The following is a 20,478-nucleotide window of genomic DNA, read 5'->3' as shown; positions in this document are numbered from 1 at the left end:
TCTTTCCACTAGAGACGTTATAATATTCATAAGAATTGTTGCCATTTTAGCAACTCTGATTTTATGCGAGTGTGCACAGCAGGTGTCATGCAAGGTTGCCAAATCCGGAGATTCTTACCAAAAACTGGAGAAAACAAATACTCATTAATTAATAACACTTTTAATAGTTTAACAGTTATTTTTAACAGTAATATAGGGCATTGTAAAGTCTTTAAAAAAGAAAATCAATTATTGCCATTATTTTGTTGGCAACCTTGTTCAAGTATCAAAACTTTTTTCCATTAATGACGCGATTTTGGCAATTCTGATTTTAAGCTAACTGTCACCTTTATTGCAATGTTGCCAGATCTGAACTGTGCATAGAAATACTTTGTACAAATTAGGTTTTATAAAACAAGTAATTTACTGGGACATTTATGCTGTTTTCAAAAATTACGCTCGAATTACAATTTTTCTAATTTCCGCAAGAAGATCATCTTAATGCGGAAATTTTAGTAACAATTTGGCAACATAAAAAAAAATGAAGAGAAACAAATGCCAGCCCTGGCAACCCTGCTGTCAACTGCCAATAAAAAAAAGTCAATAACTCTACTTTATCAAGTTATCCTAGAAAATAATTTCACTTCACAAAAACACTAAGAAACCTCCAAATACAGAAAAACTAAGTCCAACCGCTTGCCCCAACCCGATTTTCCCTTATTGTTCATATTTAATTAGTTTCCAAAAGACACTCCTTAAATTTTGAAAGTTCCTTTTATAGGTTATAACTCCCACCTTGTGTGGCGGGTAATTCAAATTCCCAATTCCAAAGTATGTCCAAAAGGCAACTGTTACAACAACAACAACAACAACCCGCCCTGAACGACCTGAACCTCGAGGACCTCGTAGATCGCGAGGAGGATCCCGGTTTATTCGATCACCTCGAGCAAGATTTCAAAGATTTATTAAGTAACAAACAGGTACTTCAAAACTCCGTTGAAAAATTCCTCAATAACTTGTTTGACGAAATAACGTTAGGCTTAATATTTGATTTGCATAGAAAGTACAAAACTAGGGCCTACGGTCCCGTTACGGAAAACGGGGACGATGACGACGAACATAAGCAAATCGTATTTCCCACCCACAATCCCGTCAAGAATAATCAAAAGTGTATTTGTCCCAATTGCGAGAAGATTGTTGCTCCGTTGAGGTTCGCTAGGCATTTGGCTCAATGTATGGGTAAGAGTTATATTTTGTTTTTTTAGTAGGTATTGAGTAAAAAATCTTATATTTTTTTCTTATTTATTACAATATTTGGAAAGTTTGCCAGATCGAGGAGTAATTATACAAAACAGATAAACTACATGTAGCTTATCTCAACAGCATATAAAAACTGAAACCGGAATCCCAATGATAAGGTCCTAATCATTGGAGTAATTTTGTTTTTAAATGTAGCTATAGAGCTATTAAATGGGTCAATACAATAATTGTTGTGTAAAATTTTAAGCCACTCGCAAGCCTAATATAAAGGTGCATTCAATTTCAAAAACCTGCCCGGCATATATTCGAGTCTGTCTATATGGACATTATAGTTGGAAAACCTACATAATTGCTGCATAAAGTAATTTAGACTTAATTAGGGTATTATATACATAAGCTAATTAGACTGACCACAGTGTTATTAGATCAGTTATTAACAAAGAAACCAGTATTCATGCGTATAATTTTGGAAAACAATGATTTTTGAAAACAATTTCTTACTGGTAGGTTGTGTGGGGTGGGTGGGGGGCAGAAAATAATTGCCTGAGAAAAAAATGCTTTTTTAGAAAATTATAGCTAATAAAACAATTATAGTTTTTGTATCTATACTTTTGTCACATAATCTTAAGTTTTAAACTCCTCTTTGAGACCATTTTTAACAAAATGCCTGGACGAAATAAGGAATTACTTCCAGGCAATTGAACAATGAACTTTCGACCTTCTGGTAACACTAGAAGTGAAATCACTTGACCTCACCTGGAAGAAATGAGAAATAAAGTCAACTGAGAAATGCCTTCCAAGTGCCTGGAAGAAGTAACGAAATACTTCCAGGCAGTTAAACAGTGAACTTTCATCTCTCTAGAAACACTTGCAATGACTCAATTCCTTGGAAGAAATGTGGAAAAACATCAACTGAGAATTGAGAAATGCCTTCCAAATGCCTGGAAGAAATAAGGAATTACTTCCAGGCAGTTGAACAATGAACTTTCGACTTTCTGGAAACACTAGCAATGATTCTTAATTCTCAGTTTCGTGTTTGTGACCCTATATCTTCAATATTGCGGAGGGTTGTTGGGTGGGGTCAGAAATAAAACAGAAACCTGTTTACCTAAATGTCGACGTTTCGACTTATATTAAGTCATCCTCAGGACACTAAGTCTAGGTTTCTTAAGTTATAATTAAAACACATTTATAATAGGAGCATAGAATTATTTTGGGTTAAATTGTAGGTGTCATTGTGGGTAAACTAGAATCAACAATGATTTTGATTCTTTCAAGAAATGAAGAAAATGAAGAAATGAGTAATAACCTAAATTGAGAATTGAGAAAGGCCTTTTAAGTGCCTGGAAAAAATAAGGAATTACTTCCAGGCAGTTGAACAATGAACTTTCAACTTTCTGGAAACACTAGCAATGACTTCAATTCTTTAGAAGAAATGAGGAATAACCTTAATTGAGAAATCCCTTTCAAATGCCTGGAAGAAATAAGAAATTTCGACTTTCGACTCTCTGGAAACACTAGAAGTGACATCACTTGACCTCGCCTGGAAGAAATAAGGAAAAACATCAACTGAGAATTGAGAAATGCCTTCCAAGTGCCTGGAAGAAATAAGAAATTACTTCCAGGCAGTTAAAGGGACATAATCTACATCCTGTCTTTGATGTCAATCTGGCAGAATCATATTTCTATAAGCGTCTATATGATTACTGGACCAAACAGTGCCTCTCTTTAAATACAACAAATATAAAATCATTCTTTCTTAAGAAACTGATGAAACAACTTTTCCAGTGTTTCTAATAGGTGTTTATATGGACAGAGACCCTTAGCGAGGTTCCATCTGAGTTCTGCATCTCCTTGTTAAGCAATTTTAAATATGTTTACATAACCTTGTTACCCTTATTGGCAGTATCACTATTAGAAGTTATTGAGCCCAAGGTAGTATGTCCTTCTGAACCAAAACCAAGTTCTTCTCTTTACAATCAGCAAACCAACAGATGTATATTCTGTTTTTGTCCGAAAGGATAGTTCTAATTTCCGTCACTGTTTTTATGCCACTACAGATGGCTTTATTACAAGCATCACAGTAGTATTCAAACGCGGTATTTTTGTCTCCTTTAAACATGCATGTTTCCTCGCAAATATAACTTTTAATAGTATACTAAATTATTTAAGGAAATCATTACTTTGGCTGATTCTGTGCAACTTCAAGAGCTCTTTGAACTCTGTTGCGGACTGGTTCTCTCAGAATAATACGCGCTTAATTACTGACAAATGTGTTACTGTTACATATACCAGAAAACATAACCCAGTAACATTCAACTATTCTATCAGTGGTTCAGTCTTACAAAAAAAAAAGCAGGAAATTAAAGATCCGGGTGTTTATATGCAAAGTAACTTAACATTTAATTCACACTATCATTTTATGGTTGGCAAGCTTGTAAAAAACTGGGTTTCATTATACAATTATCAATAATAGTGAAACTTTACAATGCTCTTGTAAGGCCTTACTTAGAATAATATGCGTCAGTAGTATGGTCAGCTGGGGCACAATGTCACAGTGCATTCAAAGGAAATTTCTCAGATTTGTGTACATGAGAGAAAACAACTCTTGTTCCTACCTGGTTTCTTATCAAGGTGTGTTAGACTACAAATTCTCAATGCTCTGTGATAGAAGAAAAAATCACTCTGTGATTTTCATTTACTATTTATTATATAATGTTATATGTCAAAATTGCTCACTTATAAATTCTATTAACTTTTATTTGCTTTAGTATTAGGTGATATAAGGAGAGCACTCTAATGAGCTCTTTAGAAATAAGAATATTGATTTTTTTAACATAACTATTAAAGAAATTAAAAATCTAATGATGTAACAGAATAAAAATTAGGATCTGTAATTGTCTGTTTGTTTGTTCCGTAAATGTGATAGGTATTTTCAATTTTTTACTATTTTACTTTCTATTTCTCACCAATCTATCTATTGGTGATCCTTCTAAGACAAGTTGCAAAAGTTTAGGTATTTTATTAGATAAAAAACTGAGATTCAAAGATCACATTTCATTATTATTAAAGAAAGTCTATGGATCATCAAAAATTATTTATCGACAAAGACATTGCGTAAGTCTTATTTCATTTTAATTTTTGTAGCCCTATCTTTAGCCCATGTTTAGATTATGCTGATCGAAACAGAGTACAAAAGGTTCAGAACAGCTGCCTTAGGTTAATCTTTAAACTTTCTCGTCCAAACCCGATTTCACATAAGCTTACAGAAATTAAGTGGCTATATATGCAGAACAGGTTTATTCTACAACAGGCTTCTTCTATAAAATCCTAAAGGAGAAAATTTCAGAGTATCTTTTTGATAGACTAACATTTCGAACCGATATTCACAATTTAAATTCAAGACATAGAAACACCATAACTGTACCAAAACATAGGAAATAATTATTTAAAAGGTCTTTTACTTACGCTGTGGCTATGGATAATGTTGACGGTATTTGTTTTCCTTTGATTGGTATAGGAAAAGCACGCGGAATATATTGTTTTCAAGTCAGACTTGGCGATTATGATCTACATGGTATTAACATTTTAAGTTTATTAAGTACAATTTTTATTATTATTATTTTCTTTTTGTTAATATTTAATATGTTTTATTTTATTTCATTTTGAGAAATGGTCGCGAGTAAAACTATTTTAATTATTTCTGCTTTTATATTTGTTTTGTTCTGCTCTCAAGCTATATAAGTTTATTTTGTTTTTGTCTTTAAGTAACAACGTTTTAAACCTATAAATACGTGGTGTCCCAAAAGTCAACGATAAGCCGAAAAAGGGCAATCGACCAGGTGCTCAGGGATTCAAAAAAAAATCTATAAACCGAAAAAATTGACTTTTTAGTACTGTGGCTACAAATTTTTGAATTTCTCAACAATTTTTATTTAAATGTAACCCTGAATAAGCCGCGATAAATTACAGAACTAAATTCAAACAGAACTGCTGACAATTTTACAAAATTATCAGATTTTTGCGCAAGTTGTGTTGAAAATTGTGTCTTTTGACCATTATTTCCCAATTTTAACTAACTGTTCTGGAAAAGAAAATTACTTCACTGTTTGGCAAGTGATTTCAAAAGTTGGCGTATCTAATCTAGATTTCTAAATGATAAGATACTTGCTAGATTATTACTTTAATAGGTGTGTATTTTTATTTTTTTTTAGTATATATACGCCGCTGCTCTGAGCTAAGTTAATTTTATAGTCAAAATAAATAATGGAACAAAATCGAAGTAAATGAAACAAAACTTTATAAGAGTTACAACAAATGCTCAAATTGTCTGCCCTCATTCCTAATACACAATACACATTCGTTGATCGCGTTATTAATCGGGCGAATCTTCCATTGTTGATCTGTTCAGCGGCGGCCTGTATTTTTTGGCGCAGTTCAGCTACTTCTTTTATAGGATTGTTGTAGACTTTGTCCTTTATTGCTCTTCAATAAAAGAAATTCAAAGGATTTAAATCGGATGAACGTGGCGGCCACCCGATTGCTCCACCCCGCCCTATCCACCTGTTCGGATATTCTGTCCAGAAATTCCCTTACTGGACGAGCATAGTGGGCCGGGCAGCCATCTTGTTGAAACCACATGTTTCGATAAATATTAAGTGGCACATCTTCTAGTAAATGATTCTGGCAAATGATTTTCCAAGAAATCTAGGTAAATTAACTTAGCTTAGAGTAGCGGTCGTACATTTGACTATGTACTAAAAAAAATAAAAATACACACCTATTGAAGCAATAATCTAGCAAGTATCTTACCATTTTGAAATCTAGATTAGATACGCCAACTTTTGAAATAACTTGCCAAGCAGTCAAGTAATTTTCTTTTCCAGGACAGTTAGTCAAGGGCGTCGCCAGCCGGTAAGCTAGGGAGGGGCAGCATGAAAGAACTAAAGACAAAAAACAAAAATTTTAATTAAAAAAAAAATAAAAACCGAACAAAATATTTTGATTTATTAGAACTCTCCCAATACTGAAGGAATTACCCGAACCTAATAAGGCATAGGATAGAGTGAAATGCACTGAGGCATAATAAACGCTTTTAAGTGTATATGCATCCACATAGTCTCGAAGTTGCAAGATGGCATAATTGCTGCGGGATAATCTATTGTACACAGATTCCACCTGAGGATCCTACGATAGATGTCTATCAATTATAATTCCCAAGAACTTGGTGGAGTGTTGTTGGATGATGCTACTTGATGACTGCTCTCTAAGGAGTAAGCTCCGGTCCTGAATAGCTCGAATCGGAGTGAAAACAATAAAATTGGTTTTCAAACTATTCAAACCAAGACCATTTTTCTGGCACCACCCCGTAATATCAGCTACACACTTGGTGGCTTTTGAGTGGATAGACTGATAGTCAGTACCCGAGACAACTGCTGATGTATCGTCGGCAAAAAGTGTTATGTAGCTGTCATTAACCAGGAGAGGCAAGTCATTAATAAAAAGTAAAAATAAAATGGGCCCAAGAACACTACCCTGTGGAACCCCAGTGACGAGAGTTGCCCAATCAGATATGGTCACCTGACCACTTACTCTCAATCTAACAGCCTGGGTTCTACCTGTCAAATATGATTCAAGCCATTTATAAGCCGGACCTCTTATACCATAATGAAAGATCTTATTTAATAGTAAAGCATGATTAATGATATCAAATGCTTTATTAAGATCAAAAAAGATACCAACAGATTTTAATTTCAATTCAAAATTATTCAATATATTTGTATAAAGAGATATTATAGCATCTGATGTAGAGAGTCCAGACCTGAATCCAAACTGATGACATGACAATATAGCAAAAGAATCTAAAAATGCAATAAGTTTAATGCAATATTATTAACTATATTGCTTAGTCTTGTAGATTAGGTATATTTTTGTAGTTTTATGTTTTTATTACCTTTGTAAGGTGTTTTGTAAATTTATAAATAACATCTTTCTTGCTCAGGCTGGGCTATAATTGCGTAGCCTTATACCAAGATTTCAAATTTAACTGTAAACCTTGATACTGTCAAAAGCTTTACCCAAACATTTTAAAAACGAATTTATATGAAAGCTGATGAGAGTTTTTCCATGAGTAGGATTTGTTCAAATTCAAAATTCAAATCTTCATTATCCAAAATTGACACAATACAGTGTATGGAATTCGTCCATGTTCAAAGAAGCTAACATTTCAAACATTATATACTTGAATCTACATTATCACTAGACCTAGTTTACATACTCAAATAAATTATTAAGCATATAATACATTAACAGAAAGAAATAAATACATTACAGCTAGTTATTACTCCGAAAGGCAGGTCTTAATATCATAGTAACAGTTCAAAACTAAAAAAGCTTTCAATTTTTTTTTTAAATGAAACTATTACAATTTTTTATGTTATTTGGCAATTTATTAAATATTTTTGGACATATTTTCAGGATAACTTTTTTTGAAAGAGTTAATCTAGTACGCAACAAAGATAAATTATTTCTTAGTCTAGTCGGATAATTATGAAAAAAAAACATTTGTCACAAATAAATTAAGATTCTTAAAAACAAATAAACACACTTGAAATATATACATACACGGAACAGTTAAAATCTCAAAATGTATAAAACAGCGATCTACAGGAAGTCTTAGGGGGTACCTACTCCCGCCATAATTGCCATGTATTGTTTATTGCAATACAATAAAATGTCAATTTCTTTCGATGTTATTTAGGTGTGAGCGACACGAGTCGTCCCTCGAGACACGCCACCCGTAGGGCAGCAACCAATAAAGACAAAGGAGACCCTTCGGCTTACGCGGGCGTACCGTCCGACGACGACGACGACGAGGACTGGAACTCACGCAGGAACAACAAGAAAAAAGACAAAAACGGAGGAAAAAAGAACCGAGGTAAAAACATCAAAATGAAGAGAGGTTAAAACCGTTTTGCCTGTTAAAACTGTTGGACAATATTAAATCGAACGATTAGTTTAATGTGTAGTTTTTTTTTGCTAGTATGATTGGGTCGTGTGGTTTCAGGAACGCCAAAGAAAAACGCCGAACAAGAGGTCGTCGATCCGATTAATGTGGATGTCGAGGGTAAACGAACGTCTTAATGTCCCGCAAACATTTTATTAATGTTAAATTTGTTTAAGGTGGTTTTGATGAGGTGCCAAATCTACGTTACATGATCGATCAGGACAGACGTTCTTATTCGAGTGACCTTCACGAGGCAAGGTCGAGCAGCTCCTCCCCCGTGGAGGGGGTGGGATGCTTGACTCCGCCCAAGAGGCGTGACAAATCGAAGAAGAAGAAAAGGAAGGAGAGAGGCTCGCCTGGTACTTCTTTGTCCTTCGATTAGGTACCCTAATTTAATAATCATTAATATCATGGTTCGACTGTAATTAACATTGTACTAGAGTAAAATGATTCATATTGTTTGTTCCTAGCTGTATAAGTGTAATTCTTATCGATTTATTCTTAAGCTTATCAAAACCCTTTTTATTGTCTTTATAGATCATATTTTATTTTTTTAAATTAGACTTAGCGATCCAATTATACATAAAAACAATGTCTTTATACAATTTGTGTACTTAAACTTATTATACTAGAGGAAATATACTATATTCATTAATGAATTGGAGATTTTCCTGACCTTGATCATTCACGAGAGAAGGTCAAGCAGCTCCTCCCTTGTGGAGAGGGGGGAATGCTTGACTCCGCCCCAAGAGGCGTGACAAATAGAAGAGGAAGGAGAGAGGCTCGCCTGGTACTTCTTTGTCCTTTGATTAAGTACCCAATCCCTAATTTAATAGTCATTAATATAAAGGTTCGATTGTAATTAAAATTGTACTAGAGTAAAATAATTCATATTGTTTGTTCCACCAATTCTTATCGATTTATTTTTAAGCTTATCAAAATCTTTTTATTGTCTTTATAAATCATATTTTATTTTTTTAAATTACATTTAGCGATCGAGTTATACATAAAAACAATGTCTTTATTATACTCTTATTATACTGGAGGAAATATACTATATTCATTAATAAATTGGAGATTTTCTTGACCTTGATCATTCTCACAAGGTCAAGCAGCTCCTCCCCTGTAAACAGGGAGGAATGCTTGACTCCGCCCAATGGGCGTGACAAAGAAGAAAGATAAATAAGATACGCCCACCGGTCTTACTTTATTAAATTTTATTTTTATAAATTACTATAGGCTTACCAATACATTTATACACAAAAACGATGTCTTTATACAATTAAGGTACTTAAATTTATTATTATACTGGACGTCAAAGGAGATTTTAATAAATATTATTTACAAGTTGAAATGTTTCATGAAAATGACCCTTAAACTACATTAAACATTATATTATAATTACATATTATAATCACAATATGAGTATATAGAGAATATATATACTAAAAACTTAATCGAATGGCAACACTGTACTGATGTTAGATGTACAGTTATCTACTTCCAGTCCCAGTCATTGTTTTTTCGCTGTAGACTCTGTGGTTGTGTGGTACTTCTCGTTGGGTAATTCGATGTAGATGGGTCTACTGTTCGTCACGAATCGGTTGTCTTCGATTATTTTTTGCTGGTTTATGCTGTGCATCTATAAATAGAGAAAAGAATCTGTTTTTTTAATGTAGTTTGGTACTTAGGGAGAGGCAGGTTAGGGTAGAAGGTTTTCTTGAAAAAAATCCGAAATTCTTAGGGAGAAAATGCCTATATAACTCTAAAACTGATTGAGCTAGAAATTTGAAATTTGGAATGTAGCTTCTTCGAAAAAATTCATTAGATACCTATTTCAGCATTTTTTCCAAAAAAAAATTAAAAATCAAAAAACTAGCCTTGAAAATTAAGAATCATTTTCTTAAAAAAAAAATTAAATTCCTAGAGACAAAACGCTCATATCTCTTAAATAAAGAAAGATAGAGATGTGAAACTTGGAATGCAGATTCTCCGAATGAATTCACTAAACACCTATTTCAGCATTTTTCCAAAAAAAAATTAAAAATAAAAAAACTAGCCTTGGAAGTTGAGAGAAAATTTTTTTTCAAAAAAATATTAATATCTAGAGACAAAATGCTCATATCTCTGAAATCAAGAAAGATAGAGATATAAAACTTGGAATGAAGTTTCTTCGACTAAATTCATTAGATACCTATTTCAGCATTTTTCCAAAAAAAAATTTAAAAATCAAAAAACTAGCCTTGGAAGTTGAGAAATTTTTTTTTTCAAAAAAATGTTAATATCTAGAGACAAAATGCTCATATCTCTGAAATTAGGAAGGATAGAGATGTGAAACTTGGAATGCAGTTTCTTCGACTAAATTCACTAAACACCTATTTCAGCATTTTTTCCAAAAAAAAATTAAAAATCAAAAAACTAGCCTTGAAAATTAAGAATAATTTTCTTCAAAAAAAATTTAAATTCCTAGAGACAAAACGCTCATATCTCTGAAATCAAGAAAGATAGAGATGTGAAATTTGGAATGCAGTTTCTTCGACTAAATTCATTAGATACCTATTTCAGCATTTTTTCCAAAAAAATTTTAAAAATCAAAAAACTAGCCTTGAAAATTGAGAACAATTTTCTTCAAAAAAAATTTACATTCTTAGAGACAAAACGCTCATATCTCTAAAATTAAGAAAGATAGAGATCTGAAACTTGAAATGCAGTTTCTTCAAATAAATTCACTGGACACCTATTTCAGCATTTTTTCAAAAAAAATTTAAAAATCAAGAAACTAGCCTTGGAAATTGAGAAATTTTTTTTTCAAAAAAATGTTAATATCCAGAGACAAAATGCTTATATCTCTGAAATCAAGAAAGATAGAGATGTGAAACTTAAAATGCAGTTTCTTCGACTAAATTCATTAGATACCTATTTCAGCATTTTTCCAAAAAAAAATTTAAAAAACAAAAAACTAGCCTTGGAAGTTAAGAAAATTTTTTTTTCAAAAAAATGTTAATATCTAGAGACAAAATGCTCATATCTCTGAAATTAGGAAGGATAGAGATGTGAAACTTGGAATGCAGTTTCTTCGACTAAATTCACTAAACACCTATTTCAGCATTTTTTCCAAAAAAAATTTAAAAATCAAAAAACTAGCCTTAAAAATTGAGAACAATTTTCTTCAAAAAAAATTTACATTCTTAGAGACAAAACGCTCATATCTCTAAAATTAAGAAAGATAGAGATGTGAAACTTGGAATCCAATTTCTTCTAATGAATTCATTAGACACCTATTTCAGCGTTTTTTTCAAAAAAGATTTAAAAAGTCAAAAAATCAGCCTTGGAAATTAAGATCAATTTTTTTCAAAAAATTTTCAATTTCTTGAGACAAAACGCTCATATCTCTGAAATCAAGAAAGATAGAGATGTGAAACTTGGAATGCAGTTTCTTCAAATAAATTCATTAGACAACTATTTCAGCATTTTTCCAAAAAAAAATTAAAAATCAAAAAACTGGCCTTAGAAGTTGAGAAAAATTTTTTTCAAAAAAATACTAATATCTAGAGACAAAATGCTCATATCTCTGAAATCAAGAAAGATAGAGCTGTGAAACTTGGAAAGCAGTTTCTTCGACTAAATTCATTAGACACCTATTTCAGCATTTTTTCCAAAAAAAATTTAAAAATCAAAAAACTAGCCTTGAAAACTGAGAACAATTTTCTTCAAAAAAAAATTAAATTCCTAGAGACAAAACGCTCATATCTCTGAAATAAAGAAAGATAGAGCTGTGAAACTTGGAAAGCAGTTTCTTCGACTAAATTCATTAGGCACCTATTTCAGCATTTTTCCAAAACAAAATTAAAAATCAAAAAACTAGCCTTGGAAGTTGAGAATAATTTTCTTCAAAAAAAATTTGAATTCCTAGAGACAAAACGCTCATATCTCTGAAATAAAGAAAGATAGAGCTGTGAAACTTGGAAAGCAGTTTCTTCGACTAAATTCATTAGACACCTATTTCAGCATTTTTTCCAAAAAAAAATTAAAAATCAAAAAACTAGCCTTGGAAGTTGAGAATAATTTTCTTCAAAAAAAATTTGAATTCCTAGAGACAAAACGCTCATATCTCTGAAATAAAGAAAGATAGAGCTGTGAAACTTGGAAAGCAGTTTCTTCGACTAAATTCATTAGACACCTATTTCAGCATTTTTTCCAAAAAAAAATTAAAAATCAAAAAACTAGCCTTGGAAGTTGAGAATAATTTTCTTCAAAAAAAATTTGAATTCCTAGAGACAAAACGCTCATATCTCTGAAATAAAGAAAGATAGAGCTGTGAAACTTGGAAAGCAGTTTCTTCGACTAAATTCATTAGACACCTATTTCAGCATTTTTTCCAAAAAAAAATTAAAAATCAAAAAACTAGCCTTGGAAGTTGAGAATAATTTTCTTAAAAAAAAATTTGAATTCCTAGAGACAAAACGCTCATATCTCTGAAATAAAGAAAGATAGAGCTGTGAAACTTGGAAAGCAGTTTCTTCGACTAAATTCATTAGACACCTATTTCAGCATTTTTCCAAAAAAAAAATTAAAAATCAAAAAACTAGCCTTGGAAGTTGAGAGAAATTTTTTTTTCAAAAAAATGTTAATATCTAGTGACAAAATGCTCATATCTTTGAAATCAAGAAAGATAGAGATGTGAAACTTGGAAAGCAGTTTCTTCGACTAAATTCATTAGGCACCTATTTCAGCATTTTTCCAAAACAAAATTAAAAATCAAAAAACTAGCCTTGGAAGTTGAGAATAATTTTCTTCAAAAAAAATTTGAATTCCTAGAGACAAAACGCTCATATCTCTGAAATAAAGAAAGATAGAGCTGTGAAACTTGGAAAGCAGTTTCTTCGACTAAATTCATTAGACACCTATTTCAGCATTTTTTCCAAAAAAAATTTAAAAATCAAAAAACTAGCCTTGAAAACTGAGAACAATTTTCTTCAAAAAAAAAATTAAATTCCTAGAGACAAAACGCTCATATCTCTGAAATAAAGAAAGATAGAGCTGTGAAACTTGGAAAGCAGTTTCTTCGACTAAATTCATTAGACACCTATTTCAGCATTTTTCCAAAAAAAAAATTAAAAATCAAAAAACTAGCCTTGGAAGTTGAGAGAAATTTTTTTTTCAAAAAAATGTTAATATCTAGTGACAAAATGCTCATATCTTTGAAATCAAGAAAGATAGAGATGTGAAACTTGGAATGCAGTTTCTTCTAATGAATTCATTAGACACCTATTTCAGCATTTTTGCAAAAAAAAATTAAAAATCAAAAAAATAGCCTTGGAATTTGAGAAAAAATTTTTTCAAAAAAAATATTAATATCTAGAGACAAAACGCTTATATCTCTGAAATTAGAAAAGATAGAGATGTGAAACTTGGAATTCAGTTTCTTCTAATAAATTCATTAGACACCTATTTCAGCATTTTTTCCAAAAAAAATTTAAAAATCAAAAAACTAGCTTTGGAAATTGAGAAAAAAATTTTTCAAAAAAATACTAATATCTATAGACAAAATGCTCATATCTCTGAAATCAAGAAAGATAGAGATGTGAAACTTGGAACGCGGTTTCTTCGACTAAATTCATTAGACACCTATTTCAGCATTTTTTCCAAAAAAAATTTCAAAATCAAAAAACTAGCCTTGAAAATTAAGAATAATTTTCTTAAAAAAAAATTTAAATTCCTAGAGACAAAACGCTCATATCTCTGAAATCAAGATAGATAGAGATGTGAAACTTGGAATGCAGTTTCTTAAAATAAATTCATTAGACACCTATTTCAGCATTTTTTCCAAAAAAAGTTTAAAAATGAAAAAACTAGCCTTGGAAATTGAGAGAACATTTTTTCAAAAAAATGTTAATATCCAGAGACAAAATGCTCATATCTCTGAAATTAGGAAAGATAGAGATGTGAAACTTGGAATTCAGTTTCTTCTAATAAATTCATTAGACACCTATTTCAGCATTTTTTCCAAAAAAATTTTAAAAATCAAAAAACTAGCTTTGGAAGTTGAGAACATTTTTTTTTTTTTAAATACTAATATCTAGAGACAAAATGCTCATATCTCTGAAATCAAGAGAGATAGAGATGTGAAACTTGAAACGCAGTTTCTTCGACTAAATTCATTAGACACCTATTTCAGCAATTTTTCCAAAAAAAATTTAAAAATCAAAAAACTAGCCTTGGAAGTTGAGAATTTTTTTTTTAAAGAAATGTTAATATCTAGAGACAAAACGCTCATATCTCTGAAATAAAGAAAGATAGAGATGTGAAACTTGGAACGCGGTTTCTTCGACTAAGTTCATTAGACACCTATTTCAGCGTTTTTTCAACAACCAATTAAAAATAAATAAATCAGCCGTGGAAGTTCACGAAACCTCTCCTATACACCAGTCACATTAAAATTAAACACATGTAGAAGTTGAATAAGTACAATTCGATACAAAACATTTAAAAGACAGCCCAATTAATTAATATTCTCAGGAAGATAATTAAATTTTTCCTTCATATATAAATAATTTGTGAATAAGAGTACTTTTCGGAATCGGTAATGGAACATGGAACAGTAAATTCTTGTCTGGTTGGAAAGTCGGCTCTGTTATTATTTATTTTCCGACTGCAGTGTTTATTATGTAGACTTAGACCGTCGAGATAATCAACAATTTTCCTAACAAAAAACAAATAACCATTCAATAATTATCACATACCTTCCGTCTATACAAAATCACCAACACAGTGAGGACACTTATCACAAAAGCGGAGGCGGCCGCAATCACGATGAGGGCGGTGTGATATGGGGCGACAACGGACACGGGGGCCTGCGATACGATTTCCCTCTGCTGCAACCCGATCGTTTGCAGTGACTCTTCTTGTTTGAACGGTCTGTGAATCACACGGGATCTGGTGATGTCCGCTATGAGGTTCGGGAGTCTTTGTTGCATCACCTGTTAGAGAAAAACGACACAGAATTGGATTTTATCAGTGCAGCATTGTGTGTAATAATTGTGTATTATATTATAACATGCCAGTGATTAAATGCCCATGTCTCTGAAACTAAAGGAAGCCAGAGAGATGGAAACTGAATGAAATGCTGGTCCAGAAATTAACCTTGAAAGTTTTCCAGAGACTTTAAAGCCATTTTGCCTAAATCTATGGTGTCTTATGCATTAAAAAAATAAAATAAATATTAACCATTTGTTCCAGTTTATAAGCCACGTCCACCTTATTGCTCCCTATCAGAGAGAATTTGATATATAGAGCGTCTCCTGTTATTTCCGTATGGATTCCCAGGTCGTTCACGTTCCCGTTTAAACTGTTGACGATTTTCGTGATCTGGTTGACTACCGGAGCGGCCGTGACGTCATCGTATTCCCCACGAAAGCCCAAAGTTACCTCGGCACTTTCTATTGGCACCACACCTAAAATAAAATAAAATAAAGCGTCTTTGTCTATACTTATAAACTCTAAAAGGATGAGGTAAAACTGTATGCAGATGTTACCACAGTGGTTTTTTACAACAAAAAATCACACATCCATTGAATTAATCCATATAAGTTCATTAAATATTGTAAAAATCTGTAGTTAGGGAGAGGAAGGTTAAGGTCAAGTGCAAAAAATCCGAAATTGTTAAGGAGAAAATGCCTATATCCCTGAAACCAACTAAGCTAGAAGTTTGAAATTTTGAATATAGCTTCTTCGAAAAAATTCATTAGACACCTATTTCAGGGTTTTTTCCCAAATATATCCAAAGACTCAAAAAATCAGCCTTGGAAGTTGAAAACTATTTTTTTCAAAAAAAAATTGAAATTCCTAGAGACAAAACGCTCATATCTCTGAAATTAAAAAAGATAGAGATATGAAACTTGGAATACAGTTTCCTTGACCAAATTCATTAGACACCTATTTTAGGGTTTTTTCAAAAATATTCAAAAACCCAAAAAATCAGCCTTGGAAGTTGGGAATTATTTTTTTCAAAAAAAATTGAAATTCCTAGAGACAAAACGCTCATATCTCTGAAATTAAAAAAGATAGAGATATGAAACTTGGAATACAGTTTCCTTGGCCAAATTCATTAGACACCTATTTCAGGGTTTTTTCCAAAAATATTCAAAAACCCAAAAAATCAGCCTTGGAAGTTGGGAACAATTTTTTTTCAAAAAAAAAATTGAAATTCCTAGAGACAAAACGCTCATATCTTTGAAATTAAAAAAGATAGAGATGTGAAACTTGGAATACAGTTTCCTTGACCAGATTCATTAGACACCTATTTCAAGGTTTTTCCAAAAATATTCAAAAATCCAAAAAATGAGCCTTGAAAGTTGAGAACAATTTTTTTTTCAAAAAAATTTAAATTCCTAGAGACAAAACGCTCATATCTCTGAAATTAAAAAAGATAGAGATATGAAACTTGGAATACAGTTTCCTTGACAAAATTCATTAGACACCTATTTCAGGGTTTTTTCCAAAAATATTCAAAAACCCAAAAAATCAGACTTGGAAGTTGAGATTTTTTTTTCCAAAAAAAAATTGAAATTCCTAGAGACAAAACGCTCATATCTCTGAAATTAAAAAAGATAGAGATGTGAAACTTGGAATACAGTTTCCTTGACCAAATTCATTAGACACCTATTTTAGGGTTTTTTCAAAAATATTCAAAAACCCAAAAAATCAGCTTTGGAAGTTGGGAATTATTTTTTTCAAAAAAAAATTGAAATTCCTAGAGACAAAACCCTCATATCTTTGAAATTAAAAAAGATAGAGATGTGAAACTTGGAATGCAGTTTCTTCGACTAAATTCATTAGACACCTATTTCAGGGTATTCTCCAAAAATATCCAAAAACTCAAAAAATCAGCCTTGGAAGTTGAAAACAATTTTTTTCAAAAAAAAATTGAAATTCCTAGAGACAAAACACTCATATCTCTGAAATTAAAAAAGATAGAGATATGAAACTTGGAATACAGTTTCCCTGACCAAATTCATTAGACACCTATTTCAGGGTTTTTTCCAAAAATATTCAAAAACCCAAAAAATCAGACTTGGAAGTTGAGATTTTTTTTTCCAAAAAAAAATTGAAATTCCTAGAGACAAAACGCTCATATCTCTGAAATTAAAAAAGATAGAGATGTGAAACTTGGAATACAGTTTCCTTGACCAAATTCATTAGACACCTATTTTAGGGTTTTTTCAAAAATATTCAAAAACCCAAAAAATCAGCTTTGGAAGTTGGGAATTATTTTTTTCAAAAAAAAATTGAAATTCCTAGAGACAAAACCCTCATATCTTTGAAATTAAAAAAGATAGAGATGTGAAACTTGGAATGCAGTTTCTTCGACTAAATTCATTAGACACCTATTTCAGGGTATTCTCCAAAAATATCCAAAAACTCAAAAAATCAGCCTTGGAAGTTGAGAACTGTTTTTTTCAAAAAAAAATTGAAATTCCTAGAGACGAAACACTCATATCTCTGAAATTAAAAAAGATAGAGATATGAAACTTGGAATACAGTTTCCCTGACCAAATTCATTAGACACCTATTTCAGGGTTTTTTCCAAAAATATTCAAAAACCCAAAAAATCAGACTTGGAAGTTGAGATTTTTTTTTCCAAAAAAAAATTGAAATTCCTAGAGACAAAACGCTCATATCTCTGAAATTAAAAAAGATAGAGATGTGAAACTTGGAATACAGTTTCCTTGACCAAATTCATTAGACACCTATTTTAGGGTTTTTTCAAAAATATTCAAAAACCCAAAAAATCAGCTTTGGAAGTTGGGAATTATTTTTTTCAAAAAAAAATTGAAATTCCTAGAGACAAAACCCTCATATCTTTGAAATTAAAAAAGATAGAGATGTGAAACTTGGAATGCAGTTTCTTCGACTAAATTCATTAGACACCTATTTCAGGGTATTCTCCAAAAATATCCAAAAACTCAAAAAATCAGCCTTGGAAGTTGAAAACAATTTTTTTCAAAAAAAAATTGAAATTCCTAGAGACAAAACGCTCATATCTTTGAAATTAAAAAAGATAGAGATATGAAACTTGGAATACAGTTTCCTTGGCCAAATTCATTAGACACCTATTTCAGGGTTTTTTCCAAAAATATTCAAAAACCCAAAAAATCAGCCTTGGAAATTGAGAACATTTTTTTTCAAAAAAAAATTGAAATTCCTAGAGACAAAACGCTCATATCTTTGAAATTAAAAAAGATAGAGATGTGAAACTTGGAATACAGTTTCCTTAACCAAATTCATTAGACACCTATTTCAGGGTTTTTTCCAAAAATATCCAAAAACTCAAAAAATCAGCCTTGGAAGTTGGGAGCTATTTTTTTCAAAAAAAAATTGAAATTCCTAGAGACAAAACGCTCATATCTCTGAAACTAAAAAAGATAGAGATATGAAACTTGGTATACAGTTTCCCCGAGCAAATTCGTTAGACACCTATTTCAGGGTTTTTTCCAAAAATATTCATAAACTCAAAAAATTAGCCTTGGAAGTTGAGAATAATTTTCTTCGTTCGCTGATTTTTTGAGTTTTTGGATATTTCTGGAAAAAACCCTGAAATAGGTGTCTAATGAATTTAGTCGAAGAAATTGCATTCCAAGTTTCATATCTCTATCTTTTTTAATTTCAAAGATATGAGCGTTTTGTCTCTAGGAATTTCAATTTTTTTTCAAAAAAATATATAATTTTTTTTTCAGAACTTCTTAATTTTCAAACCGATAATAACCTTTTGTTTTTTCATATGACTTACAATATTAAACAATATATTCTGGCACACTATATTTAATACACTGTTTTGTGTAAATTTACTTTTATATCAATAAAACATATTATATTGATCGATGACTTACTGCATATCTGCTGCCCTTTAACAAAAGTACTCGTCGCAACCAACTGATTTCCAGCCTCGTCCACACACCAGCAGGTGTCCTCCTCGCACTGTCTCGCCAAGAATTTCCCTTCTTCGTCGCACTGACCTCCTAAGGCTTCGCATCTCGTCATCGACGGTAACTCGATTATGTCCTCGTCAGTGTCGAATCGGTCCTCTGCTTCCGGTTCCGAGTATTCCTCATCTAGGGTGCCCAGTTGCATCATGAGCTCTTCCAGGACTATAGAATCGGTAAAATACAATTTTAATCAACTTTATATTAGACATATTATAGACGGGCAAGGCAAGTTAAAATAATATTATGTTTATATATGCTTTTATGCGTCAGGGTTAGAATGTATAAAAGATAATATGATAATAATAATAACAACGTTTATTATTTACCATACAAAAAAATATCTAGATATAAAATTTACATGGGTAGTTAACTGTTAAGGTAAATAAAAGCCTAAAAGTATTGCTAAAAGTTTGAGTAAAAATATAAATATATGAGGAAGCACAGGAACAAGGTAAAGATAAAAAAAAAAACGAAAAGGAAAACAAGGGAATAGAGAAAACTATAATTTAGTAATAATATATACATACTAATACTATTTATTTGTTAAAGTAAAAATAAATTCTTAAAGCCAATATGTTATTAATGATGTTTTAATAAATTTCACTTTATTTTTGCTTTAAAGATTGAATTCGACATATGTGCCATTATATAAAACGATTTCATGAAAAATTGAGTCTTCTGTTTTTGGATCGTTAAGAAATGTTTTCGTGAATTTAAATGGTAAGCATCTGTACGAAAAATGAATTTCTTGCATAAGTAAGGAGAACTCTGATATTTAATAATTTTATAAAATAATTAACTAGTATGCAATTCTCGCCTATTAAAGATCAATTCAAGATCGTTGAACTTAGTGATACATGCCTACTAGTTGAATAGAAGCCCATACTTTCTAGGAAAATGTGTATATAAAGATTACAAAATGGGGAAGTCTTTATCTCCAAGAAAAATGCATGAAGATCATTTAGTTAAATGTATTATGCATTTCAACTGTGTAAACAGCCATCATCAGATACTAAAATAAAATACAGGTAATTCAAGACAATTTTAAAAAGGAGCTTACTCGCTATAACATTACAGGTTCAGAACTTACCAATCACAAAAAACATATACGTTCAACAAAAAAAAAACTACCCGTTATCGAGAATAAAAACAACAATAAATAAAAGAATTAAAATTAAAAACATTAAGGACATCTACGATTCAAAATATAGGGTGTTTGGAAGGTGAGTAGCCAAACGGAAATGGTGA

The 20,478-nt window shown here is 31.4% G+C and overlaps 2 protein-coding genes across 2 annotated transcripts in view; one reads left to right on the top strand and one right to left on the bottom strand.

Annotated features, from left to right (window-relative positions):
* The first annotated feature begins 554 nt into the window (after positions 1-554).
* On the top strand, positions 555-8,904 carry LOC126736230 (SAGA-associated factor 11 homolog). Its single transcript, XM_050440495.1, has 4 exons — positions 555-1,218; positions 8,000-8,176; positions 8,306-8,365; positions 8,422-8,904. Exons 1-4 carry the CDS (start codon positions 813-815, stop codon positions 8,625-8,627), a joined length of 849 nt encoding a protein of 282 aa, XP_050296452.1. The 5' UTR covers positions 555-812; the 3' UTR covers positions 8,628-8,904.
* Positions 8,905-9,445: 541 nt separating this feature from the next.
* LOC126736222 (kielin/chordin-like protein) overlaps positions 9,446-20,478 on the bottom strand; it is an 82,492-nt gene continuing 71,459 nt past the window's right edge. Inside the window, exons 20-23 of the mRNA XM_050440478.1 lie at positions 19,135-19,392; positions 15,473-15,699; positions 14,989-15,225; positions 9,446-9,887 (exon numbers count right to left, since the gene is read on the bottom strand). Of these exons, the coding sequence (XP_050296435.1) occupies positions 9,759-9,887; positions 14,989-15,225; positions 15,473-15,699; positions 19,135-19,392 (851 nt within the window). The 3' untranslated portion in view covers positions 9,446-9,758. The remainder of the gene's footprint in view (positions 9,888-14,988; positions 15,226-15,472; positions 15,700-19,134; positions 19,393-20,478) is intronic.

The sequence above is a fragment of the Anthonomus grandis genome, chromosome 5, assembly GCF_022605725.1.
Source record: "Anthonomus grandis grandis chromosome 5, icAntGran1.3, whole genome shotgun sequence".
NCBI classification, from domain to species: domain Eukaryota; kingdom Metazoa; phylum Arthropoda; class Insecta; order Coleoptera; family Curculionidae; genus Anthonomus; species Anthonomus grandis.
This window is presented reverse-complemented; position numbering and strand designations above follow the sequence as displayed.

What these genes read in the sequence shown, in the direction of transcription:
- LOC126736230 (XM_050440495.1), top strand. Translation starts at nt 813, where the DNA reads ATGTCCAAAAGGCAACTGTTACAACAACAACAACAACAACCCGCCCTG. An exon ending in GCATTTGGCTCAATGTATGG is followed by an intron (nt 1,219 to 7,999) that starts GTAAGAGTTATA and finishes GATGTTATTTAG; the next exon opens with GTGTGAGCGACACGAGTCGT. An exon ending in GATTAATGTGGATGTCGAGG is followed by an intron (nt 8,366 to 8,421) that starts GTAAACGAACGT and finishes AATTTGTTTAAG; the next exon opens with GTGGTTTTGATGAGGTGCCA.